We start from the raw sequence: 27411 nt of genomic DNA, 5'->3' as shown, positions 1-27411 counted from the left end.
GGGATGTAGTAGGTAACCCTAACACTGACAGAGAACTACAATCTACTCCAACTACATAGATAAAGAGCTCCCTCTCTTGAAGCAAACTTATCCAATCCAATCAATTCTGTAGAATAAATTAACAATTCAGTCTTAAAAAGCTTACTAGTTCAACTCCTACTCTTACGTGTCATTAGCAATCAAGTCCCTCAGGATCTGTTCTGCTGCTCTTTCTGGAGGCTGGAGGCGACAGCAATCCATTTCCATTGTGAGTGCCATCTCAACAGAAATTGATTCACCAATTAACCGCAGGCACTGAATGAGACTTACAAGATCATGTGAAAACTCAGACTCTGCGGGGGGAAAACACACAGAACTTATTTCAAAATGATGACATCATCAACAATAAAATAGCCAACTGTGGTAGAAAGAAAGCTACAACAAAAATATACCAGGCTTTCACTGCACATTCCCTCTAAAGACATACCAAAATTTCCTGTACTGGCACCTACTACAGTCAGCAGGAAGCCTAAAAAATAGCAGTGGGTTACCCCTCCCTAATTAGGTACATTAGGTTCATATGGGCAAGCCTGTGATCTTCACATAGTTTTTACAAGCAATTGTCAGTTTCCTCATGCAAGTGCTCAGCCAATAGCATGAACCCCTGAGGAGGAAGGTCCACTAAAGAAACTACAACTAGCTGGTAAAGTCTGACAGCATACCTGTATATTTATCGCTCACCTGGACAAAACTGCAAAAACTATCCTAACAGCAGATCCTGGGAGAATGCCAAAGGGCTGACACCAGCCCCAGAAAATAAAATTAGGTCTCAATTGCCTGAGAGAGGTAAATAACAAAGTGGTCATGAGTGTCCTTTGCGGCCACCTATCCCCTTTTGTGTAGGCTGAAGAGAACAGTTGCTTTTCTGGTTACACCCATATATTAGTGAAACAGCATGACAATTTAGGAAGCATAATTCTGGTTTACTGCTCACAAAGAGATCTCCATGAAGTAGACTTTCCCTAAATCTGGGGTTCTTTTCAAACAACTGGAGGACAAGCATCAGAGAAGCAGTTTCTCTATAGTGCACTTAGAAGAATGATGGGGGAGGAGCACTGCTACTCATAGATAATCATTACTTGTGAATAGATGGATAAATGGATAATTTTTCAGGGACAGAGTCTGCCCAGTCCTTTCTCCACTCCAAATACATTTATATCAAGGATACAGGTGTGCAATCGGGAGACTGTTTTTTAAATTACCCCTGCCTTTTGGATTCTGTGCCTTTTGCATTGCCTGCCTGGATCACATGAGGAACTGATGTTCACCTGGAGGACCACCTGAGGAACTGCTGCCTGGTTTGAGAAGCCATTGTTTTTTCCTGGGGGGGGGGGGCTGGCCTGGTGTTGTGTGGTAAAAGAAAACAGCAAGCTTTTTTTCCTTTTTAAACTCCTTTGGACTTTGTTGTTGTTGTTGTTCTGGTTGAGGACATGCACTGCTTTTCAGTTGCTTCTGCTTTCTTGGTTCTGATTGTTTTATCTTTGACTTTTAGGAAGGGTGATATTTGAATTTAGTTTTTTCTTTGTACTTGGTTCTGATCCGTTGTGTTACCACATTAGCCCTGGGTTTTGCCTAGCTTCTGTGAGTGACACTAGTTTTGCTGGGCTTGCAACAGTGCCCCTTGCTTCACTTTGGCACTGCTGGGATTCTCTGGTTTGGCACTGGTTCTCTGGTTGGGATTTGTTGGTTCAGCGCAGGTTGCAATAGGACTAGTTTTTGGCCAGTGGTTGCCCCTGTGTGTTTGGCTAAGGTTTCTTTGCCCTGGAAAGCCTTGGAATTCCCCTCTAAAGGAGATAATGAAGAGTGGCTGTGGGGCACCTTGTTCTGGGACCCATAGAATTGGACCCCTTGGTCCAATCTTCTTGCAACTTGAGAGGGGTCTGTAGTGGACAATCAGGACTTGACTCCCTGCAATTTTGGTGGCGTTTGCTTAGAAAACATCTCCCAACCCCCTAGACAGGGTCCCCCAGAGGAAATAAAGGAGCCAAATATATTTGAATTCCCAAATAAAACTCAGCTCTGAACACTACGTAGGCTTTTTGGACCCTAATATCTGGAATACTGAATATATATATCTATGGTATTCCAGATTCCTGGATCTGGTTTTTTTAGTGCACAACCCTAATCAAGGAGCTTTATCCTTTGTTATCACCTTGCAGTCCATTTTATTTTCTGCTGTCATACTGTCAATAAATGTGATTTCAGACAGGAACTAGATGACTGTAAAGGTTTTCCCCCCTGCTCCTCCAGATCCGCCAATGTAAAGTCCGATTTCAGTTTTGCAAAACAAAGCATGAGTGACTGGAGATTTAAACAGACAGGGACTAAACAAAAAATCTCAGCCACAGTTCAAATAATTAAAAAACTAGATCTGTGAGTCCAAGGGGGCTTTATGCTTGTTCTTTGTGAAAAGAAGCTCTGCATGGTAAACTATTAAAACTGAATTTTCTAGAAAAATAAATGAATTTTGAAAAATATAGAGTGCACTTTGAATTAGACTTCTGTCCACCTTGACAATACAGACTGTTACTCAAATGTACAAATTTAAAACAGTACACTGAATCCAATGCACTGCCAGCAGACAACACTTTTCATGAGCCCCAAAAGATGATCTCAGAGATTGGAGGGCCCATTAAGTAATGCAGCACAAGTGGCTGCAGTGAGAAGGGGGAAGTAGCAAAAATCATTTGCGCTGCTGCTTCTGCCAGTGGCAGGGCATAGTACCCAACCCTGAGAGTTTTCTCCAACTCTCCATTACCATCTAGGCCAGTGCTCTCAACTTCATTCATCAGTGGCTCATCGGGTAAGAGATATAGGTGATCCATTAGGGAGCAAGGCACAAGAAAGGACAGGTAACCCTGAGAAAGAAAAATGTATCCATCATTTAGTCTGCTAACATTCAAGGAAGATGTTTTAAACATTTCAAAATGCATTTTTATGAGCGTGGATGTTGCCTTTAATATATTCTTGACTGTGGAAAGCCAAATCAATTCATGAGGACAATTCCTATAACCAGGGCAAACCACACGTATAGTTAGAAATATATTTGAAAATTTAACTGCAAATAGCGATGAAAGCAAAAAAGGTAAACACTCAAATGAGTTATCGGTCACAATTTTCATAATTTTTGAAGCCCTCCTCAGAACTAACAGTCTTAAGTTCAAAGTCTGCTCAAGAGAAAAAATACATAAAAATAAGTACACTGTGTCTATTTGTAAGCCAGCCCATAAAAATGTTGTGCAAATCAATAACACCACATTGAGGTAAGTTTAGCTAGCAATAAGCTTATCTAGTTGCATAAGATGAACATTTACATATTGCTTCCTACTAGCCAGTTTCTTACCTTTTTCAAGAGACACACCATATTAGTACATTGATTCAAAAGCAGTGCAAGTGGACGTGAGAGTTCTTCTTGATACTGAAGGCAGTAGGCATAGAATTTTGACCAGAATTCTATCTGTAACTGTCTAAACTCATCCTGTGAGAATTCATATTCAGTAACATTGCCCTGAAACTGGAACAAAGATCAAGAATCAACACTAGCTGTTTACCCGAGAATAAGCATTTTAACTAAGGATGCGGAGGCCTGGAAAAAAACTGGGGAAATTCAGGAGGAAAAACACTTTTCTTCTCCTTTTCCAAGGTCTTTTTTCAATTTTTTCCAATGGGAAAATTGGGAACGGTGGGGGGAGGGGGGATACTGAATTTTTAAAAAAAATCTTTTAGAATGAGTGAAATGCTTTTAAAGACAAGGTGGGTATGCTATAGGTATATACAGTTCTTAAATCCAAGATGCAGTTCTGCATCTAGAAAAAATAGAAAATAGAGAAGTTTGTTTCAATTCATGCAAACCTCAGGTTTTCCAAAGAGCTGCGTGAGGATAAAAATGAAGACTCAGAATTAAAAGTTATGAGGGACCAAAGTATCCCACACGAATGAAAGAAAAAAATATTCTCCAGGTAATGCAATACCAAATGTTTTGTGTTTTGCCAAAAATATCACTAGAACACTCATTGGATAAAATATAAATTAAATTTTTGTACATTAGTATCAAGCTACAGAATAGAATTAGTTTAACAGCACTTATTGACACCAGTTACAAAAAATGTTGGCAGATAGAGCACCTTGAAGTCTATTGTTTGCACTAAACAGAAAGAGATGAACTTTGAGAATAAAATTGCTAAAACCACAGGACAGGCAACAAGAACATACTGCTGCTAAGAGCAAGCCTAGATCTATCCCCCTTCCATACCCACAAACGCTACCCTTTATTACACTTGTGTTATCTCCCTTCTGCCAAGGAACTCAGATCAGTGTACACTCCCCCTGTCCATACACATTTTATCCTCACCAACAATCCCGTGAAGTACATTTAATGGAAAAACAGAAAACGATGCAAGGTCGCATACTGAGTCTCAGGGCCATGAACAAGCAGGAATTGGAACCTGTGACTTCCAACAGAAGCCTGGCAGTCTACTACAGTGGTTCTGTTTGCCTCACAGCTAGATTATAGGCCTGCATTCATATAAATTGTTGTGAAACAAAACATGGGATCAGAAGGCTTAAGTACAGATTATTGCCACAATCACCTGTTAAATAAAGGGACAGGAATATTTAGCAGGCATTTATTGTAATTCCAGGGTACAGTAGGCAAGCCAGTGTAGTTTAGTGGTTAGAACGTCAAATTGGGACTTGGAAAGCCTAGATTCCAATCCCCACTCTGCCACAGAAGCTTGCTGATTGATCTTGGGCCAGTCTAACCTATCTCACAGGGTTGTTTTGTTGTAAGGATAAAATGGAGGAAAGGAGAACAATACAATGTATGCTGCTTTGGGTCTCCACTGGGGAGAAAGGCAAGTATAAATAAAGTAAATTAAGCCCAAAGCCTATTGTTTCAGCTTGACTGGTACAAAGAATTAACTATTTTCTAATTATATTTGCAGAACACTAGGTCACTGGCTATTATGTAACTAAAACGCCAGGAGTATGGAAAAATCTCCAGATTCAGAACACTCCGAGCCATGAATTTCAAGAGCTAACGATCAAGCTGGACACTTTGATATATGCAAGAATCCTAGATATGCTGAGCAGTTCTGGTGAACAGTTACTTGAAGTAACACAGAATAGAGACAAGAAGGAAAAAATCTTACCTCATTCTCTACAGCTATAGTAATTTCTCTTTTCAGCTCCTCCCAGGACAGGTCTGAAAATCTTTCAGCTCCTTGAGAAAAGATCTTTAAAAAAAATTAAAGAAAGTTTCTCATTGTTGAAGGAAGACCAGCTAGTCACAATTTCATACATGGGTCTGAGGGAAATTACCTCCAATAAGTGATTCTTCTTCACATTTCTAAATAGTATTCCAGACCTCTGGCTACTTAGCTGCAACCTTCTACACAGGCATCCATCTACTTTTGTGTGCAAATACCATATTCAATATAACTCAGTACCACTCCATCCCTGTGGACTTTTCATATCTTACCTCCACCCCAATATATCCAACCTTTGGCAATTCCCACAAAGCCCTAAAGCTCCGTCATGAATTTTGCTTTACCCATCTAACTTTCACATGCAAAGTGCAAGCTATGAAGCATTGTATCAGAAGTTATTTCAAACTACTCCTCATATAAGTACTTTTCATTCTGCATGTATTGTCCAAAAATCTAAAACATTTGGTATACATTCCCTCTTCAACTGTTGCTAGTATATTTTATTTCTCCTCTTGGCATTGATTTTCCCTTTAAATGTAGCTGCATTATACAGTACATTATATTATAGCATTAAAAACTTCTGCAGATAAAAGAGTAGCTGATAAAATATTCTACTTCTGAAAACATCTTTAACCATCACCACTAATATCTCAGCTGAAGAGAAAGCCTAATTTACCTAGCAAAATATTACAACAACTCTCCAAATACCTGTGCTCTGTTGATCAGTTATCTAAATCATGCCATTCAGAGAAGTGATCAATTTAATTTCACTGTGCAATGGATTTTCCAATTTTAAATTTGTTTTCCAACTGCTACCCAAGAGAATACTCTGAACTGGTGCAGCAGAGAAGTATTTCAGTTTAGAATGCCAATCTTGCCATTTCATACTACAGAACTTTCAGCTGGCTTGTTAATGCCAATTCCCATTTATTTCATAAGCTCTGCAATAGAACAAAAAAAAATATTTTTGACAGTCTTGCTCACCTGTAAAGCTTTAAGCAAAGCAGCATTTGCAAACTGGCCAGGCATGAAGATAGCCTCTGTATATGTTTCCTGTAAGAGACAGCATGATTGGAAATAATATTTAAGATGTTTACAGGATTTTTTAAAAAGACAGATCGTGCTTAGTTTTTTTTAGCTCCTTCCAATACAGCTGGGGGCCAGTCATGAGACATTATGTTCTAACTACATCCAAAGCTGAACTTTTGATTTTCTATAGAGGCCACAGATAAAACATACAACAAAATACACCTGGAAGAAAAAAAGATTAAACTGAACTATAAACATTGATGCACTGGAAGAAGAGTAAACTGAACTATAAAAATTGATGCATTGCTCAAATAGCAACATTAGAATTCTAAAACTTGAAGTGCACCAAGACAGGCTCATGAGGAGAAATGGGAAACAGTACACTTATAGAAAATGACAAAAACCTCCGTCAATTACAGTTCTTTTTGACATGCTGTTTCTGAGCCCTTCCATCTGAACAGTTTAGGGTACTAGGAACACCAAAAGTTGCACCAAGGACAGCTAAAAATTATTACAGACACACAGTTTATACACCCATTAGCCAAAGGTGAAACTTTGCACATCCATCTAAGTTGCATGTTTCATTCCTGATCTAGAACCAGTAAAGAATCTTATCTTCCAAAGACTGCTGCATAACTTCATTTACTTTGTCTCTCAATTTATTGCACCTTTTTCCACATAACGTGAAATATTTTTGTTTGCATGGATCTGTAAGCTACAATATATAACCACTTACATGGCAACATTCAAATACATAATTGCTTCAAAGAATACAATTTCTAGGAACACATATACAAAATATTATTTTATTTAACCCACCAAGCTTTGCATTGCTCAGTATAAAATATGAAACAGAAAACTGCAGTTACTTTAACTAGTTTATTGTCTGCTCACCCTAGGGTCCTGGTCATCTCTGATATCTAATTCTTCAGCTGGCAGGGGCTGCACTGACACTTGATTCCACTGACCTGCTATATTACTGAAAGAGGATTACACAGGTCACGAATTATTATTTTCAAGTAGAATAATTAACTCTAATATATTTAACATTGGTATCCATCAACTTCCATCCTTCTTCCCCCACATTGCTGACCCAAGATATCACAGAATGTCATCAATTACGAAAAGACCTGAGAAAGTCTGCACATTTCTTTCCACATGCTTACAAACTCTCAGCTACCATTGTCCCTGCTCCTCTGTGCAGAGGCGCCTAGTTCTACATATGTAGCAGAATGTGGTAGAAGAATGGACTGAACCACTTTAAATCTGCAGGCGGAGGACAGTGGGGTTTTGCATTTTAATGCTCCGCATATAATATTAAAAGTTCATGCAAATCTTCTTCCACTTGCAAAGGATTCCTTCGCAGCTATGCTTCCATCAAACCTCAGAATAGCAAGACCACATTTTTCTATTCTGCATACTAGCAAACATACCCGCCCAGGGAATTCTTAGCAACCCTTAGAGATGTGCACCTGAAAAATATTCGGGTTTCCCTAAAGTGGGAAGACAATTTGGGATAATCCAAATTCTGAAGTGGCAAGCTGCTTCAAGTTTCAGGCGTTTAAATGCTTCAGTATGTTCCGTAAAGATTCAGGAATTTTTACAGAGCACACCAAAGCTCAAAGCAGCACTTTTCTTGCTGTTTGCAAATGGCAATAAAACTGTTGGTTTCAAATGCTGGCTGCTTTACAGCTGATGGGAGAGAAATCCCCTCCTGTAAGCAGAAAAACGCTGCCCATTTGAAAGCGGTTTTTTTTGGCTGATGGGAAGGGAATCCCCCTTCTGTCAGCTGAAAATAGCTGCAACACTTTTCTTGCTGTGCAAGAAAAGTGTCGCTGCTTTCAAATGCCCCCCTTTTTCAGCTGAGGAGAGGAGGGAGGGAGGTTTGAAAGCAGCTTTTTTTCAGCTGGTGGGAGAAATCCCCCTCCTGTCAACTGAAAAAAGCTGCTGGGAAAGCACCATTTTTCAGATGATGGGGGAATCATCCTCCTGTCAGCTGAAAATAGCTGCAGCTTTGAAAGCAGCAAGTGTTGCTGCTTTCAAATGCCTGTCAGCTGAAAAAAGCTGCTGGGAAAGTACCTTTTTTTAGCTGATGGGGAATCCCCTTCCCATCAGTTGTAAAGTGGCAGGCGTTAAAGCAACACTTTTCTTGCCCAAAACTTCCCGAAGCGATACAAATTGCTTCAGGTTAGCTTTGCTTTGGGATTCTCAAATTGTCTCAGCAATGCTGGGGCCAATTTGGGAACCCCGAATCTTTCCAAATCGGGTTGGAAACCCAAATTGGAAACCCAAAGCACACACCCCTAGCAACCATTTTCCAAAGAAGCAGCCAATCCAAATCCAAGGACATGGATAGATATGTACATGGTGAGACTCTGTTATCCAAGAGTTCCCAGGATCCATCAGTGAAAATATAGTCCCAATAGAATTGGGGGGCAGGTATGATCTCACTCTGATATGATTGTGCTCCTCTACATACTGCTACATTTATAATCATGCAGGCTGGTTTTCTGAGTTTTATTTAGCCACTCTGATCTTTTGACATCAAAACAGAGTATGAGGAATTCTATCTTTCAAGAATTTCTACTATCTGATTTAAAACTTTTCCTTCTGAATTGTAGCGAAATTAAAGAAAATATGAAACACTTTTTTAAAAAAGGCTAATAATTAACACCTTACATGAGATGGGAAGGAAAAAAACCTTACTGCTCAAAATTGATGTATTTTACAGTAGTCTGATTTTCATCATCATGCCAGAGTGCCCAGATCTCAGCTGTCGTCAAGGCAAAGTCAACAAGTGTCTCCTAGGTAAAGAACATATAATGAAAATTAGCCATTAATTTAAATGTCAGTCCTAATGTAGCTTGATCTAGTAAGTCAGAAAAAGGGAATGGAATTACATTGAGCACAAAATTCAGAATTCTGTTAAATCTATAAACAGTTTTTTTAAAACTCTATTTACAGTTAGCAAACACTAAGGACATGACTGCTCACACAGCATGTATACCCCAGCAGCAGAAGTGTGCAATTCAGTTCTAGGATTCAAGGGAAATGGTTGAATTTTTGCAGAGAAAGCAAAGTTCAGCTTTCCTGTCTCAAATTAGAGAATCCTGAATCCAATTTGAGATCCTGAATTTTTGACCCTGAATAAATGTGGGTAAATTCGCAAATCACTGCTGGGCTGTTTTCTTTACTGTATCCCTGCAAAGAAACATCAGTTCCCACCTTTTTTTGCAGGGGAGGGGAGTCATTTTTCAACCAAATTTCACTGAATTTGCAGGGGACCTAACTCCTGACTGTCCTCTAAAGAACACCCAAGTTTCAGAAAAATTGGATTGCAGGGTCCAATTCTATGGTCCCCTAAAGAAGATGCCATCAACTACTCCATTTGTTCCTATTATGTGAAAACAGTCAAAGCTGACTCCCACTGCAGAAACACACTGGGGAAAGACTGCCATGGCAAAGACACACTCCCAATTGCAAGCTCCACACACAGAAAGCCCAGTAGAAGCAAACTGATTCCACACACACCCCACCCCAATCCAAATGCCCCCTGGGCAAGCTGCCCAGCAACTCTTCATTCTTCCTTATGGTAAGAAAGTTTCCTGCTGGTTTTCGTAGCACAAACACACAAGGGGCAAGGCTGCCATGGCCAAGGCATGCTTCCTAATTGCAAATTCATCCCTGGGAAAGCTGAAAAGAATGAAACTGACACTCTCCCCAACCCAATTCCCCCAGAGCAAGCTGCCCAGGCACTGTTCATTGTTCCCAGTGATGGCATTGTCTTTAGAGGACAGTCATGAATATATTCCCTGCAAATTTGGTGAAGTTTTCTTGAAAAATACCAGCCCCAGCCCCCAGATTGCTTTCCTCATAGGGAATAAAGGCCAAATTAATCCAAATTGCTCTTATCTACTTAAACTGAATAAGAGAATCAGCTCCAAATTTTAAGAATTCCGAATTTTTTGAGACTCCCAAGTTCTGGATTTCCTGAATTTTGGGGGGTGGGGAGTGCTCGCCCCTACCCAACAGTGTTCAAAATAACCCTGTAATTCTAAGTCCTCTCCATTTAAAGACATGTAAAAGTGGCTCAGTATGATGTTGGGGGTGATGGGAAAACTGTGTTTCATATATTCCTATGTAGGCCCCCTCTTTATCCAAGTTACATGCTCAACAAATGTATCTCATTTTTATCTGAGTAGTGTTCTTTCAGCTTCACTGCCCCAGAAGACCACATGACTCCTACCTGAGAGGTGAACAATGATGATATATGATCAAGACTATAGCGATGACTCTCTGTGCTCACCAACTGGAAGACACAGAACTGTAAAAAAAAAACATTAGTGAAAATAAATAAGAAACAATTTTATCCTGTTCTTTACTCAGATGTTAATGTCTGATGATGATTATTTAAGACATAGGATATTATAGCACTTAAACAAAACAGGACAGCAAGTAAAACATTTCCTGCCCAGAATGTCCACCCATAGCCTCCTTATTGAAAGGCAGTAAACATACTTTCAACCAAGAGAAAGGGGGCGCATTATCCTTTACTACCCAAACAGTCTTGCTTCAAGGTACATGAGATGTCATTTTTCTTAGCATGGGACAGAACGTTTTCAATTTTCCCTGGAATCCTTCCTACTCTTAATGTCTTATTATCATAACTGGGATTCCAAAAAAATTGGTCGAAGGAAAATTGGTGTATCAGATAGAAAATAAAAATCTTTGCCCATCCTGAAACAAGATTCTCTAAAGTTTATACATTACAGATTCCCATTTGTCAGAGAAAAACTAAGTGAAAAGTTCAGTGATGAATTTGTAAATTCTTCTAAATTTGCTTAGCCCTAAGGGACCAGTAAGTTGCAGTTTCCTGCTTTTTCAAAAACAAAAACATATTTGAAACTGACCCAAATTCTTTATAATCTACTATCACAAGCTAAAAGCTACAAGTATATAGCAAAAGTACAAAGTTTTGTAAACTGCCTGGAATGTACAATGAAAGTCAGAAAGTTTTTTAAACAAATCTCCCTTCTGCAAACTCAGAAACCCATTTGTCACACATGTAAGTTCTCTGCCTTGGGGAAAAAATAGGAAACTTTTATTATCAAAATGTAAAACATTCTAGTACCTGTCCTTGCTTGGGCGCATGCAAGTACACACCAATATAAAGCCCCAGTGTCTCAGAATATGCCAGTTGTAACTTGTGTCCAATTCCAGCAGAAAGTCTCAGGTCCTTACTTACAGGCACAAAGTCTAACATATCAGCCACCATCAGACACATTTGATCCTGCCAAAGAAAGATGCCAAATGAGTAACGCACAGCTGTCCATACAGCAAATATTTAAACACAACTGCCAAAAAAAAACCCAGCCAGAAACCCTAAAGAGATTCCAGTTATCATTTATGAACAGCTCACAATATTTTGTTTTTTAAAAAATTATTACAATTGTACATTAAATAAATAAAATAAAACAGAGTAGGACAAAGATAAGGGCAAAGAAGATAAGACATCATACAATTTATTTTACAGTTTAACAAAATGTTATTACAGTTCTAATCAAAATAGGAGTATTGGTTATGGTATCTTTATAAAGGTTCTTAATTGCAGAATGAAAAAGTTGTTGAATGTGAATTGTTAAGATATAAATTGAATCCAAAATAATCAACAATTAACTTGCCAAAAAATGTACAATCATATGTTGTTTTGAATTTTTATCATAGATTTCCAGCGCTAAAAAATGATGGCTTTATGGTGCTAGAAAATAAATTTTATTAAAGTTGGTGTGCTCAGTTCTTATCTATGTATTTATTTACTTCATTTATATCCTGCCTTACTTTATCCCCAATGGGGGTGCAACACTGCTTACACCATTCTCTTCTCTATTTTATCCTCACAACAATCCTGTGAAGTAGGTTAGGCTGAAAGTGTATGGCTGGCCCAAGGTTACCCAGCAAGCATCCATGGCAGGGTGGGGATTCAAAGCTCAGCTTCCCAGATCCTGGTCCAACACTCTAACCACTATACATCATTGGCTGTCCTTTGCATTATAATTTACATTTTTCTACATAAATTTAATAAAGACAGTTTTAGATCTTTTTAAAAAATTAAAAATATGTTAACACCCTCATGTTAGAAGGGGTTTTTTTTTGCAACTCTACCATATGTGGAACCATGAACCTATATTAATTAATATAACATCTCAAGCATTGTGAAAAGGATGTTTTACTATATTTACGTTTCACTGGAGTGAGATGCTATCTCTGCAGTACCTTTGAAGAGTGGTCTTATTGTAGAAATCAATTTTAAAGGATGTCTTCCAGATGGCTTCCTACGTTTCAGCTTCCTGAACCTAATACCCCTTCCAAAGCATAGTATAATTTACTAGTATGTCCAAAAATGCCAAGTGCCAAAAAGTTGATTTTCTTTTTCCAAAGAATCTTCCCCTACAGCTGTACGAACACTTTTTCAGACCTTTTGCATTTGCTTCCAAGGAGCTTAAAGCTGCTCCTTTCAATTATTTATGAAAGATCCCCTCCTCACACAGACTTTGCACTGTTGAGTTTGATAGACCCGTAGTCACTGTTCCTTAGAGGCTCAACCACTTCCACCTCCCACGCCAGATCCCAAGTACCACCTGGGATGAAATTCAGGGTCATCTTCTCTTTAGTTAGCTTTTCTATGCCAGTATCATTTATCATACCTAGAAATTTCCTTTATCACAGTTTGAGCAGACTTTTGTCCAGTCAGTGTGAGGATAGGTGAAGGTCCTCATTATTACAACATTATTCCCTTTAATAGTCTGATGTTGCCCTCCATCCTTCTGTCACCCATAGATTGGATCAAAGAGGCTACTGTTCCTCCTATGAATTCTTCAAAAGGTCTTGTTTTGCCAAGTTATCCAAAGATGCTGAAGTTCTGTTAAAGTATTCTGGACCAACTCAAGTTTTGTTCAAGAGTTAGCACGAATTTACTGTTGAAGCACACACCATGGCCTAGCATGCACTTCATTATATTGATGAGCTGCAACTGACATACAGGACTCCCCTCATTTATGTAACTTGCACAGTGTATTTATTCGAAGTGTCAAGTTACCACCTTCTGTAAATTAGGAAGTATCATTAGTCGTATGAATAACCAGTCATTGCAGCACTAACACCACAGATCGGATAAAGCCGAAACAAATATTTCATACTCACTTTGTAAGACCACATCCTAAGTTTATGATCCTGATACAGTGCAAAGAGGAAGGCATCATGCTCACGGCAGTGAACCGACAAGCTAACAGGAAGGTCTGAAGGACTTTGATCCCCTCTGAAAATTCAATAGTTTTGATTAAATACAGTAAGCATAGAGTTTTTTTAAAGATGTCAAAGCAACAAACTTTTAAAACTCCTACAAGATAATACCAATAACTTGTTATAATTGGAAGGACAGTATAATATGTACCTGGAATGCTCCTCAACTTCAGATACTCATACAATTTTCAATGACTACGAAATTCTCAAGTGCATTCCTCTATTACTCATACAAACCTACCCATAGGAAGCATATGGGAAGCACATTTTCTAAGACAAGCCAGCTAAAAAAGACCAGAAATTGTCAGTGAAATGAAGCAAGCTTTAGCTGTAGTCTAAACTTCTTCACAAATGAAGTTTAACAATTTGAGATAATGAGCTTTTTCTAAATTGTTGGATTGAAACTAACCCATATTCCTAACAGCATGGAACTGGCAACACACATTTATATATGAAATATCCCCTTCAAAATAAAATAGAAATGGCACTTTTAAAGATGTTTAAGACAGACTAACTGGAAAAACAGACCATTAAACCTGCAGTGTTTATCAGATCTTAATGACAGTCTTAAATGGCTAAGGACAAATTCATTGATATATTTAATGTGGTTGCTGAAATGTGCACATAATGCAAGCGGTATCACAGTAAGATTAATGGGAGACCAAGTGTTCATTCAGCACTGTCTTTCAATTCTAGCCCTGCCAACAACTGCAGATAGTTCTAGTAAGTCTAGCCTTGTTTGCTAATAAAACACAAACCTGATAGCTGTTGGCATCCAACCTGTGAGCAAACGCTGCATGACTGAACTCTGTTTCAGCTCCACAGTTGCAACTATTCCTATAAAGAAGATCAGAATTGATGACTTGGCATCTCATCAATGTCTGGCAAACAATGTAATAAAGAAGAGATTAAACCGCAATAATAATCTTTTGGGAGCTCCAGAAGGAAGTATGCAAGACAAAATTAGTTATGAGATGTTTAAAAGTTGATGAAGGGTACCCAAGCTGCATCAGGAGGTTATACTGCTGGTGCACACTGAGATTAACAAAAAAAGTTCTGTAGAATGACATGCAATAGAATACTATGCTTTAATACAGACAAATAATCCTGTTGTGATTAGTCATCAATGCTTTACATGGAAAGAATAAAAATCCACACCCATGACAAGTTGTAAACAGAACAGAATGAGAGAAAGAACATTTTTCATTTAGGAAGTAGCTGTGAAGATAAAAGGAAGAAGCCCAAAATGTATGCTGCCCGGAGCTCCTTGGAGGAAGAGCAGGATAAAAATGTACTAAATAACTAATATAGGATTTCTGAGGTTTTTAACAGCAGTCTGAAACAAGTGAGCTAGATCATCTTATATTCTTACCATGAGCATCGTGAGGTGGCAGGTTAAGAACAAAAATCCCACCAGAGGCAGATGGCAGAGCAAAGAGTGCTCCGCCATCACTACTAAGCCAAGCGGCAGAAGCCGTGGAACCAGTTGCTAGTCCAGGTACAGTGGGAATTACAAAGAAGTTTGAAGGATCCCTCAAATGAACTTTTCCAATATCCGTAAATATAGATTGCATTTGGCTTTCTGTTATCAGCTCCTTGAAGAAAAATGAAAATAAGTTTAGTAATTACCCAGAAAAAAGCCAAACGATTTTAAAATTAATTTCTTCTGCAATATTTGAATATGATGGGAGAAAACAAAAAAACCCCAAATTCTTAAAACCTATCTCTGCCTTTTAATACTCTTGGTTGTGATGAACTATTAATTTTTATCCATACTAAATTTGTTCCCAGCAAATTCTTTAATGCAGTAATACGCAAGTGGCTTGGGAGCCACATGTGGCTCTTTTGACATGACATATGTGGCTTTTCTGAGGGCTCCTTAGAAATTAAAATAAGTTTATTATTGCTATGGGCCCAAGAAAGAACTGTTTTATTCCCCATAGTGGAGAAAGTCAACCCAAGATGCTCAGAAATACTCTAGTAATTAAAAGGATTATATGACATAATCAGTGGTTCCCAACCTATGGGATCCAGACCTGAGTTGCTGCAGTTACTGCAAGGGCACTTGACAGATGGGCCTTAGGACAGCATCATCCTCAGCCTTAAAGCTAGGATAGGTTCCTCCTCTTACCTGCCACACCACCAGGCAGGCCCCATCACAAACCTCACCACACTTCCCTCCCCTCTTGTTCTTCAAATGGGCTTCGGCAAGCCTGAAGAAGCAACTGGCAATTGTCACGGCTTGCCTTGCCTACCTCTTCACTGACTACCTGTCTTCCATGTGGCAGGTGTCACTTTCCTACTCTGCTCCAGTCCTGGAGCTGCAAGAGCTAGCTGGAGCCTCTCTGCATTGGGAGGGAGTTGGAGCTTTGGGCTGAGCCTGCCCACCATAGACTGAAGTAGCATGCCACCCACCTTGCTGCCTCCCTCCTTCCAATCCTTTGATGGGTTACAAGAGGGAACAGAAGAACTGGAACCAGGTTGCCAGGTGGGGAGGGATCAGTCTCACTTTTGCGGGGGCAAAGGACATTGCTGCCCTCCCCCCCGCAGCCTGGTCAGTATCTCTGGCAAGCAGAACTACTGGCTGCACCAGCCCTAGTCAGGCTGAGACCCCCGCAAAAAAAAAAAAAAAACTTTTCAGAGCTATGCATCCAGCAGAAGTTAAATAGAGAGGGAAGGAAAGCTTTGCCCACTGCACCTCTGTGCTGAAAACTTATGGGAGCTTGCAGAAGTTTCCCTAAACCATTGCTTTCACACTCTTCATGTGGGGCAGCCAATATTAGAGAGGAAAGTGCTCTGCAGGCAATTAGATGCCCTTCAGCATGAATACAGATTATTTCTAGATCCAAGTAAGAAACATTTTTTTTTACTACAAAAATTGCTCCCACTTCCCACATTTAATATTTCTTACCTTTCAGATAGCAAACATTCAAGTATATATGCTTGGGTACCACAGGGTGCAAAAGTGTGTAGCACATTCTCTCACTCTAAAAGTGTGTAGCGCATTCTCTCACTACATTGACTATTATGTCTGAGCTAAACGAACAAGATAATCCTAAACAGAGTTACGCCCTTCTAAATCCACTGAAGTCTCAGGATTGCACTGTAAGGCACTTATACTTTAGTATGTCATAAATATAGCAAATCTAAATAAAACAATCATATTTGCTATGAATTATGCATTTTAGGTCATTAAAGCAAGAAAATGCTTAGGTTTCAGATATTCAATTTTTTCCCAACACCTGTGAGAAAAATTCTATTTTCCCATGCCTTCAAACAACTGGAAAATTTACATAATTTCCAGTAACTTAATTATTTCCATTTAAATCACGCTTTGAAGAATCATCAGAACTGACCATGTTCAATGAACATATAGGAATTATTTTGCCTAAATATATTTAGTTACAGTTTTCAAGAGTTTAAACAGATTACTTACACTCCTATACATCCGAGCAGGATGTGGTAACATCAATCTGTGCACTGTCTGATTGGTTGAGATCAAGATGATAATATGATTCTGTGTTTCAAAGATATGCACTCCTCCAGGTAAAAGGCTACTGTTCTGAAATTTGAGCTGAACAGCATTGTTCAGAAGGTTTATATCCAGGGACTCCTCAACCAGTTCTAATGTACCACCTGAAGTAGCCCTAAAAAAAGGGAAGTCAAATCATTTAGCAGTTATAAATTTACAGATTACAAAATATGGGCCACAGTCCAATGCAGAATTTGTACATATGGAGGACAAAGATCAGAGATACTCATTCTGTGGCTCAAGAGCCACCTGTCACATGGCAACTGTCTTCTTCTAAGCACTGTTCCTCAATGTAGCTCTTGCCCTATTTCCTAGGAAAGTGGGCAGTGCTGATGCCCAATGAGCTTGTAGTTGGCAGGTATTTCCCACCTTAAAAGCTGCTACCAGGGGACTGGAGGATGGGGTAAAATGTGTGCCTTCCTAACTTCTGGGCCATATGCTAGGGATAGAAGGGTCCGTTTGTGATTAACAGGTCCAGTTCTGGCTCTCCCAGAGACAGGCAATGGGAGTTACTGGAAAGTGGGGACAAGGTAAACAGCAGTAAGAAGGGAGTGAACAGTCAGCCTGAGGAGATGGATTCTGAGCTTGTAAAGCAGCCTAAGTTAGAGCTGACTTTTGAGAACTGATACTTTGTAAATTATGAATTGCTGGAATAATCTGTGTCCAAACATTCAAATATTAGAAACAATGTGTGTGTGTTTCAGTTATCCAAATTTCACTGAAATAGTAAATAAATTTTAATTGTTTAAACTCTGTTAACCAGAGATCTAGCATCACAGGGAAAATAACATGCGCAAACATACACCTTTCTGGCCACATCCAACCTTTCTGGACACAGCCAATTAATTTAATTCACAACATGGAGGCAGTGTATAAGGGGAAGTAGTATTGGGTTCTCTGACTCCAATAGCACTGCAAAGTAGCTGGGCGAGGGGTGGCTGATAAAGGGAATTGAGCTGCCCTGGTCTGGTGACATCACTGGGGATAAGAATAGAGAGGACCAGTGTTTGTAAATAGGTCTCTACCTTTTAAACAGAGATGAAGCAGATGGCAAATTTTGTGACTCCTTAACACTGGGAACAGAGGTTTATGTCAGGAGGCAGTTAGTAACAGGTCACACCCTTCTTCTCCAACAACTTCCCACCCTTCTCTGCAGCCTCTGCACTCCCATCCCAGAACCTAGGAGGACAGCAAACTGGCAGTGTAGAAGAGACAGTAAACCACCATCACCACTGTGGCAGCCAGCTGGGAAAAGAGCAAGCTGGCTACAGTGGTATGGTGGTGATGGCTTTACACCTGTTTCTCCATTACCAACCTGCTCTCCTCTGGATACTTGGGAATCTCACTCTTTCAATCTGAGCTGCTGCGCTTTATACTGTCAGAGAGAAGCCTTTTCCCTTACTCCAGATACAAAAGGGCTAATTAAAGTAATTAAAATAATTATAAAGCTACATATTTAGGATTATTGATAGTAATTGTGAATATGGCTCTCCACGAACCACAGGGTGAGTACGACCACTATAAAAGTCGCACTGCCTAACATGCCACAAAGCATCAAATGCATGGGGGAGAAGTTTTGTATAATCTAGCAATTATCATTCAAACTGCCAGCTACACAGCTTGCTCACCCCCATTACATGGGGGAAAATGTGTGCTGGGACAGGGAACTCCGTGCAACCCCAACCATTCTCCCTATACTTGCCGGACTGGGCACAGGAAAGGATGAAGTGAGCCAAATGGAGCTGTGTACACTTCAGCTTTCTGCCCTGGATCTGGGGCAGCCAGAACACATATTAGTCAAGCCAGCCATCACCACTGCAGCCTTATATATGGGTTCAATATGATTAATCCACTGACACAGGCATTCATTCTTTGAAATACTTAAAAGCCAAACAATGTCCCAAACTGCCAACAGGTTCAACTCCACAGCAGCATATAAATTAATAACCCTCAAATAGGGATTTCTGGAATTACTGACTATGGGGTCATTTACAAGCAACTCCTCATAAGAATCACATCTTCCTTCTATCCACCCTCATAGCATACAAATCAGCTCTCTACTGGTTCAAATCCCACTAGTGTCATGAGCTCAGTAGGCGGCCTTGGGTAAGCCACTCCTCTCAGCCCCAGCTCCCCAGCAGTATTGTGGGGATAATAGTAACACTAACTTGTTCACCGCTCTGGGTGAGGCACTAATCTGTCTCGAAGAGCGGTATATAAGTGCAGTTATCATAATCATAATAATTATTATACTAAATAATTATTTAAAGGTAAAGGTAGTCTCCTGTGCAAGCACCAAGTCATTACTGACCCATGGGGGGATGTCGCATCATGATGTTTTCTTGGCAGACTTTTAAAACAATTATTTATCACAATCCATTATCCACAAGAAGCAGTAACCAGAATCAAAACAAAAATAGTTACTATAAGATTTTGTATCATAACATTCAGCCCCAAATATATGTTAAAATCTGTGGTAGATAAGAGACAACAAAGGAAGGACAACAAAATTAATAACAGAATATGTAGTATTTAAATAATCATACAAAACTAAGAACAATGGGCACAGGCACAAATGAACTCTTAAAAATGCTTATCAGGATTGTTCAGCAGAATAGAGGGGAGGTGAACAATTTAGTTGCAGCAAGCCTTTAGAATGCCAGCAGAATTCTACACAGTCCAAATAATTTTTTTGATGACCTAAGAACCAAACTGAGTATCATGGAGATTCTCATGCATATCAACAGGTTTGAAAGAAATAAGTACAGAATGGAACACTGATGCTAAAATATCCAGAGCTACAAAAAAAAAAAAATCCTGTGAAGAATGACAATGTACATATAATTACAGTGGCCCCATGCCTTTATTTCTATTCATACCATTTCTCCCATTTATTAATAAAGTTCCACTGAAGGCACAACTGACATGGCAATATGCTCTCCATATTCTTCTCTTCTTCACTGCTCATACCACAGCAACTTTTAATTCTTTCTATACTTCCAATAATATTATGTTTCCCCTACAATGAGTAAGACCATTCACTGGCACAAGCCCTCTGCCATACCAGTTCTCAGGAATCTTATTAGCCTATTCTATGCTAATAAGAATGTCAGTAAGTTCTGCAGTCTGCCAGTCAACTGTCATTCTACTTGTTCTACTGTTGCACAAATGAACTCCCTTTTGATTTCTAAGAGACTTCAAAGCCTGTTTGTCTCTCCCTTTATGCTATAACTGACATTCAACAAATATATCCAGCTTGTTGACACTCAGTTCCCACACCATAGCTCTGCTTTTCTTTTAGCACATTTATCATTAATCTCTTGCACCCTATCTAAAGCAATTTTCCTATGCAACTCTGACATTCACTTACCTTTTATTTTCAGCAGTCATTCCACTGTCACAAACATTTATTGATAGTTGTTCAATTACCTGCTACTCTTTAAACATGATTTCTTACCTACGGGCTCTTTTATTGTTTTCTGCTTGGGGATGGCTGAACACACTGTGAAACACGACTCAAGGGGATCAGACAGCAGAAGTCTAAAATCACAAACGCATTGCAGTTCCTCTTTGCGCTCTGCGAAGCCTGGGTCACCCTCTCTGGCAAAGTGTACGGGCCTGCACGTTTGATATCGATTTACAACTTATCTGGCTATGACGCGACGGGAAACGAGACCACGTCCTCCAGTACTCACCAGTGGATGAAACGGTTTCTGGTCACCGAGCCTAGTTGCCCGCTCCCCTGGTACCAATACCCGCCTGCGCTGTCTGCGTGTCGAACAGCTGAGGGGGATACACCGCCACCTGCAAGGAGATGGACCAGGGAGGCCGGTCAGTCAATTCACGCGCGGAAGGAAAGCGCTACCACCACGATCATAATCGCCGCTCAGGCCCACCCACCCAAACTCCGTTAACACCTGGAAGGCTGAACACGAGCTCCCGAACCCTGCGCCGCGCTGCCCGCTCCGCTGCGCTGAGTTCGAGGTAACCCCGATCGGCCAGGACCATAGATGCCGCCATCTTCCCTTCCCGCGCGCGACGCCGCAAAGGCTGACGGGATGGTGGAAGGGAGCATGGCCGAGCTGGGGCTGTGGTCGCAGTGCATCACGGGAGACGGAAACGCAGATGGAGGAAAAGGAATCGAATACTCCGTCAGGCAAGAGTTAAGGAATAGCGACTCTGGCCGCTTACGTCACAAAGAGAGAAAAAAGAAGGCATGGGTTTGCATGCAGAGGCCGCCGAGTTCGTTTTCATCTCTGCGTGAGCTGCGGTTTGTTTGGCGCACGGATTAGTAGACTTTTCAAGGTACGTTGCTGTTAACGATGCTATGAAAGCAAGCGCTGGACTTGCTGCTACGACATGATGTCAAGACATAAAGTATTGTAATCTCCCGAAGCTAAGAGAGTCTGGCCAGTATTGGGATAGGAGACCGCTTGAGCGACCTCACGGATGCTACCTTGATCTCCAACTGAAAAAGAAGAAAAAAAGACAGGATAGTAATATATTAATAGGACGGCAACATTGTTAAATACTTACGTTTAGCTTTCATTGAACTCAAATACGAACAGCGCATTCTTAATTTCCCGCCTGAAATCAGTGGAATTGTAAAGTGCTGACGACTCAGTCGTGAGAAAATCGTAGTTACTAACAGTTCGTTTGGTTTATAACGAGAGAAGTTTGACATTGAATTTTTTTACACATTTCTGGAATGTTTACCAGGAGACAGTGGGGAACTCCATGACATGAACTATTCGTATATGAGAAACACGCAGCATCGAGCAACCCTCTCAAATTTGTAATGTGTGTTTATTTTCACAAGTGCTTGTTGACTAACATGAATACACCATGCTTAAAACCTAGAAAGGGGCATAGTAATTGTTGCACTCACACTGTATATGTACTCACTGTATATGTACTCTGTTGCTATAACTGCTGGATATTACAGACCACATGCTAGGATTTTAACCTCTGCCATCTCTTTCCTGTAATCTGTGAGGGGAACTCTCCAGTGTCCCAATATAAGGAGACCCCAGTCAAGACTCTGGGCCCTCCAACAGACCAAGGCAAATAAAAAGTTACTGGCAAATAAGAAAAAGGTTACTGGAGTAAAAAGTCAAATAAACTGACTCACTGCAGATGAATCTGAGAGAATGAATGCAACACAGGGCAAAAGCCAACTTTTATATCCTCTTACAAATAAATCATGAAAAATACTTAGATTACTATAGAACTTTCACAGAAAATAGACTCTACTCAGAGTCTCTACATAAGACATCTTACATGGGGATGCTCTACTGACTTTATTTGATCTTATATTCAAGAACATTCTGTTTCCCTAGCAGTGCATGTGTATCCACAATGGGAGAGTGCAAGAGTCCAGTAGCACTTATAAGATTAAAAAAAATGTGGTAGGGTATGAGCTTTCTTGAGTCACAGCTCACTTCACAATGGGAGAACAAGTGTAAGATCTTTCATTTGAATGTCCCTGTGTGAGATGTCTTGTGTAGAGGCTCTCAATAAATTATAAAAGATTGGCAGGTCAGATAGTACATGAAGAGTGACATTTAGCACCTTTCTGGCACCTCTTGGTGTCTTTTGGCACAGTAAGAGGGGGTACATCCGGAAGACAGTAAGAGGAGAGCTGGAGAACCAGAGTCATAACAACTGGAGATTTTCAAAGCTGGTATCCCATCATAAATCATGGTATTTATCCCAAAAACCTTGTCTTCCTAAGTTGCAAATTCTACAAAGACAGCACAGTGTAAGTAGGGAAAAGTACAAAAGGGAGGGAGGCAGCCGAGGCTCACTCCCACAATCCCTTTTGCAAGAACCAAAGTTACAGGAACCTTAAACGAAAAGCTACCTGTTTATATAAATTCCCCTAACATAATTGTCCTGCTAAATTAAATAAGTTACCTGTTCCCAATCCAACATTTGACTTCTCAAAAGTGACCACTGATTAATCTGTCAGACAATGATAGTGTATTGAGATTTGTCTGTCTCTTTTAATTAGTGTCTTCCTCCAGCGGGTGAAGACTTTTTTGTTAAGTTTGGTATTACCCCAATAACTGTTACTGGCCTATTGTGTGGTTTTTAATGCTATGTCTGTATATGATTTATTGAGATATTGTATATATAATTTATTTTAAGTATTTTTGATGTTGAAATGTTTGATGCTTGTCTCCTATTTGGGTAGAAAGTTAGCCTAGAAATGGCTTAAAATTAAAATAAATTAATGAACAGACATGTTGGAAAATTAGTACCAAATCTCTTGGTACAAGATGTTTAAAGTATCTTTGGTATCACAGTATTAATATTAGTATTTATGAATAAAGAAAACATGATGTAACATTAATGACTAATGATTATATTTTCTTTGTGAGCTTTGAGTCATGTATGCAGAGGTTCCCATTACTTTAGTTGTAAGCATTAGAATATCTTTGGCTGTGACTCTAGAGGGTATCTGTTGCTTTGACATTCTTGGCACATAGCAAATATACTTTCACTTTCTAAGGAACATGTTCCCCACATCTGACGTTGCATTAAAATAGTGTGAGAATCTCATTATCTGAACATGAAGCCTTGTATTTAGCAAGAAGTAGTTCCAGAGTTCTTGGAGATGGACTGGTAGGCTTTAATTCTTCCACTTAGAGAAGCATGACTGATGAGACTGCTCACAGTATTTTGTTTAAATACAAAATGTTGCTGTTTGAATAACCAGGTGCAACATTGTGCTTGTCATCTTTTCTTGAAGTTTGTCAGGGAGCTGTTGAAGGACATCAGATAAAAAAGTAGAACAGCACTTGGTATGTTGCTCACACCTCCTCTCAGGACCCTGATCAGCAATAAAGCAGCCACTCCTTCCACCACTTCATTTTCCTTGGGTTGTTATATCCTTCTAACAGAACAATGCATGAATTGTTACTGGTAAACTTTAATGGCAAAGTATTTTTTTTAACAAAAAGTCTCTCCAGCCCAGCAACATACCCATCTGTGCTAATACTGCACAGGTACCTGAGTCTCTCTCATACAAACTTTGTTAACTGTTAAGATCCTTGTCAGAGTGTGCCTCACATTCTGAGATTAGGCAGGTGATTTGCCATCCTAAGCAGAGTTGCACCTTTCTAAGCCTGTTAACATCAGTTGATTTAGAAAGGTATAGCTCTGCTTCGGACTGTACTGTTAAGAGTGCAATCTTAAGAACACTTTTCAGGGATTAAGCCCCCCAGAACAGATCTAAGTAGGATTCTGAGCAGACCTGTTTAGGATTGAGTTCTACTGGGCATAGGACCAGCAGCTGCCACTCAGAAGACTCCTTTTACACATACACCCCACCTGCCTTTCATTGTAAGTTACAGGCTGAAGGTGGAGCTCTCATGGCACAGTCCAGCCTCCCCTCCTCCCTTATGGGGACTTGTAGCATTGAAAGAGGGAAGGCCCATCATCAGATGCTGTGGGGAGGGGATGTGGAGGACTCTGAATGGAGCTGTTCTGTCTGCTGGGAACAGCTCTCCCTCCCTGGTGTTGGGGGGAGATTGAGGGGCTGGGTCATCCTGAACAATACATCTTTTCAGGCAGAAGAGCTGCATGAACAGCTCTTGGGCGGCTGTGGTTGTACAATGCACCCTGTCTTCCTATGCAGAATGGCAGCATTATTGTACTTAGTCAGGTGGCTGGCAAAGGCCTCCTTCTGGGAATGTAGGCACTAGCTAGAACAGGCCCTATGCTGGCACAGGGATGTAATGGTAGCATAGGGGAACCAGCTTCGATGGACCCACCTGTACTTCAGATATTCTGAGGAAAGGCTAGGACAACCCTCTCAATGCCTCTCTCTCATTTTTATTCCCAATCACTAATGCCTTGCTTCTTAAGTCTTAGTTATTGAATAGATATTGTTCCCTGCCTCAGTGGACCTTCAGAGGTCACTGAGCTGTCAGTGCCACCTTCTGTTTGCTTTGCCATACTTCAACTCCCCACTTTCTAGATGGGACAATATTTTGCTAGTTCAGACTTGTATGTACAGGAGGTTAAGTTTACCCAGTGGTTGTACATAATTTCCTCCCAACTCAAAACCTCCTTTGGAAAATGTAACATGGGTATAAGCGGGGACTCATGTAGGCCTGAACATCTGTCCAGGGTACTTAAATCCTTAGGGATAGACTTTATGCTCAGTTTAGTTCACATCACTCATCTATTCTCTTTGATCAATATTTCCCCAAAATATAGGTCTCCCAGCTCACTTCAGTTTTTCCCACCTCCTTCCTGGTGTCCTCAATCTACACTGGCAGCAGCAGAAAATGAATGCCAATCCCTAGGTATAGATTTCATTGGTTGCAAACTTTTTTCTCACGTCATCCACAAAATTACTCCTACCCTATAGTATCACTTGTAGCAATACCAGTAGAGGGTTTTTACCTATGAAGACTGCAGTACCCAGCCTCTCATGGAAGATGGTATGCCTTGAATTACAGCTAAAAGGGTAATGCAGGGGTCCCCAATGTGGTGCCTATGGGCACCATTGTGCCCACTGACACCTTTCCAGGTGTACATCAAGTGGTTTTAGAAAGTAGGTGGGGCCAGGTGGGGCTTTTGCCAGGCATGGCTTTTGATAGGTCATTGGAGGTTTTATTGGCTGTGCATTTTTTTAAAAACATTGCTTTGGCAGAAGATGCTTCCACAGCACGTGGATCTTCACTGTATGACTGAAGGTAACTTGTAGCAGCCATTTTGTGGCTGGCTCCACTTCCTGCAGCAGCCATTCTGTGACAGCCATTTTGTTGCTGTGCCTACCACAATGTTTCAGAACTCTCAATGTGCCCATGGGCTCAAAAAGTTTGGGGACCCTTGGGAAAGGTGGGAGAACAGGCCTCCAGGGTGCGCTACTGGGGCAGTGCAACAACATCATTCCCGGGAGTGACTTCACCGCACCACACCAGGACTGTTCATGCACTTCGCATGGGACTGATTTGGGCCCCAAATGAGCCTAACTGGGCTCAGATCAGTCCCGTGCGATGCACACACACAGAGGAAAAGAAAGGTGAGTGCCAGATCCCCCCTTCCACCAGGATTGTAAAGGGACCTGGCAACTGTAATGCTTTCACTCAAACAAGACCACTGGAAACTGTCTAGGCACTAGAGTGGGGAGGGGATGTGATCTCATTGTATTATTTTGGATTGCATTTACTCCTACATTACAGCACTAGGAGAGAAATCTTAACTATGACTTAATTCAATGAAATTCAAAGCAATTTAAGGATCACATTCCATTAACTTCAATTTGATTTACTTCTCAATAAAAGTATCCTTAAAATAAGAATTATTTTGGAGCTTGTTTTTCATTTACCAGAGAAAATATTTGGTACAAATAGGAGGGAGTGAGCCCAATGCTAGAGCAGAGAGAAAAGGAGAGCAAACTAGCTAACCAGCAAGCATCTTATTAGGTCAATGGGCTTCTTTTGATAGAAAGGCATTGCATGGGTTGAAAATCTACTGTTATAACATCAAAAGACTTACCTTTATTGGATTTTGCCAAGATATACTTGAAAGGTCAGGGTCTTAAAATAACATTGAAACAGAGGAAATGTGACATAAAATTTGACGTGTTCTCTTTCCCAACCCTCTACTAGACAGACTTTACCAGAGTGACTTCTGAATGAAACAAGTTCAGCGGCCATGAGGAAAACAGAAACAGAACAGTAACTTATAGCTGCACCCAAGGATATGCGCGCGCTCTCTCTCTCTCTCCCCCTCTCCCCCTCCCCCTCTCCCTCTCCCTCTCCCTCTCCCTCTCTCCACACACCCACACACACACCACACACACACAGCTTCTGAGATGAGATTTCCAAAGTCTCCCAAGACAGGTTCTCTCCCAATTAACACTGTGGAGATGCAAACCCTATTTGATCTAAGCTGATGGTGTAACAGCTTTTTCTCTCACACTCCCTGCTCCCATTTGGCTCCTCCAGTCCTTCCAGGGATCCTGGTTGGCTGCTAGCTGCTCTGTTCACACACCAGCCAAGACTAAAGCGAATTTGTGTTTTTCAGAAAAGGTAGAACCTTTGCCCATCTGTCACATCTACCTAACCCAGTACCCTCTTTCCAATAGGAATTGCCCAGGTTCTATCAAAACTAATAGCATTGGTAGACAAAACAAAGTAAAAAAAAAACAGGTAATGACCAGCCTCCCCCACCCCTTGCACTTAATGCAGGATTACACGTTTTCAGGAGACCATTTATCTCCGTGCATGCCACCAGAGAATAAATGCAGAGGGTAAGGTAAGAAGAAAAACATGCTGTCAAGTCACA

General features: G+C 40.4%; 1 protein-coding gene across 1 annotated transcript in view; it reads right to left on the bottom strand.

Moving 5' to 3' along the window:
• NUP160 (nucleoporin 160) overlaps positions 1-21128 on the bottom strand; it is a 56605-nt gene extending 35477 nt beyond the window's left edge. Inside the window, exons 1-15 of the mRNA XM_054972546.1 lie at positions 21024-21128; positions 20802-20910; positions 17011-17221; positions 14947-15169; positions 14333-14411; positions 13476-13590; positions 11407-11565; positions 10522-10599; positions 8982-9079; positions 7170-7254; positions 6231-6299; positions 5190-5273; positions 3383-3553; positions 2798-2897; positions 167-332 (exon numbers count right to left, since the gene is read on the bottom strand). Of these exons, the coding sequence (XP_054828521.1) occupies positions 167-332; positions 2798-2897; positions 3383-3553; positions 5190-5273; positions 6231-6299; positions 7170-7254; positions 8982-9079; positions 10522-10599; positions 11407-11565; positions 13476-13590; positions 14333-14411; positions 14947-15169; positions 17011-17221; positions 20802-20910; positions 21024-21126 (1850 nt within the window). The 5' untranslated portion in view covers positions 21127-21128. The remainder of the gene's footprint in view (positions 1-166; positions 333-2797; positions 2898-3382; positions 3554-5189; positions 5274-6230; positions 6300-7169; positions 7255-8981; positions 9080-10521; positions 10600-11406; positions 11566-13475; positions 13591-14332; positions 14412-14946; positions 15170-17010; positions 17222-20801; positions 20911-21023) is intronic.
• Positions 21129-27411: the final 6283 nt, after the last annotated feature.

This window comes from Eublepharis macularius, chromosome 2, assembly GCF_028583425.1.
Source record: "Eublepharis macularius isolate TG4126 chromosome 2, MPM_Emac_v1.0, whole genome shotgun sequence".
NCBI lineage: Eukaryota > Metazoa > Chordata > Lepidosauria > Squamata > Eublepharidae > Eublepharis > Eublepharis macularius.
Note: the sequence above shows the minus strand (reverse complement) of the source record. Positions and strands in the feature narration are given on the sequence as shown.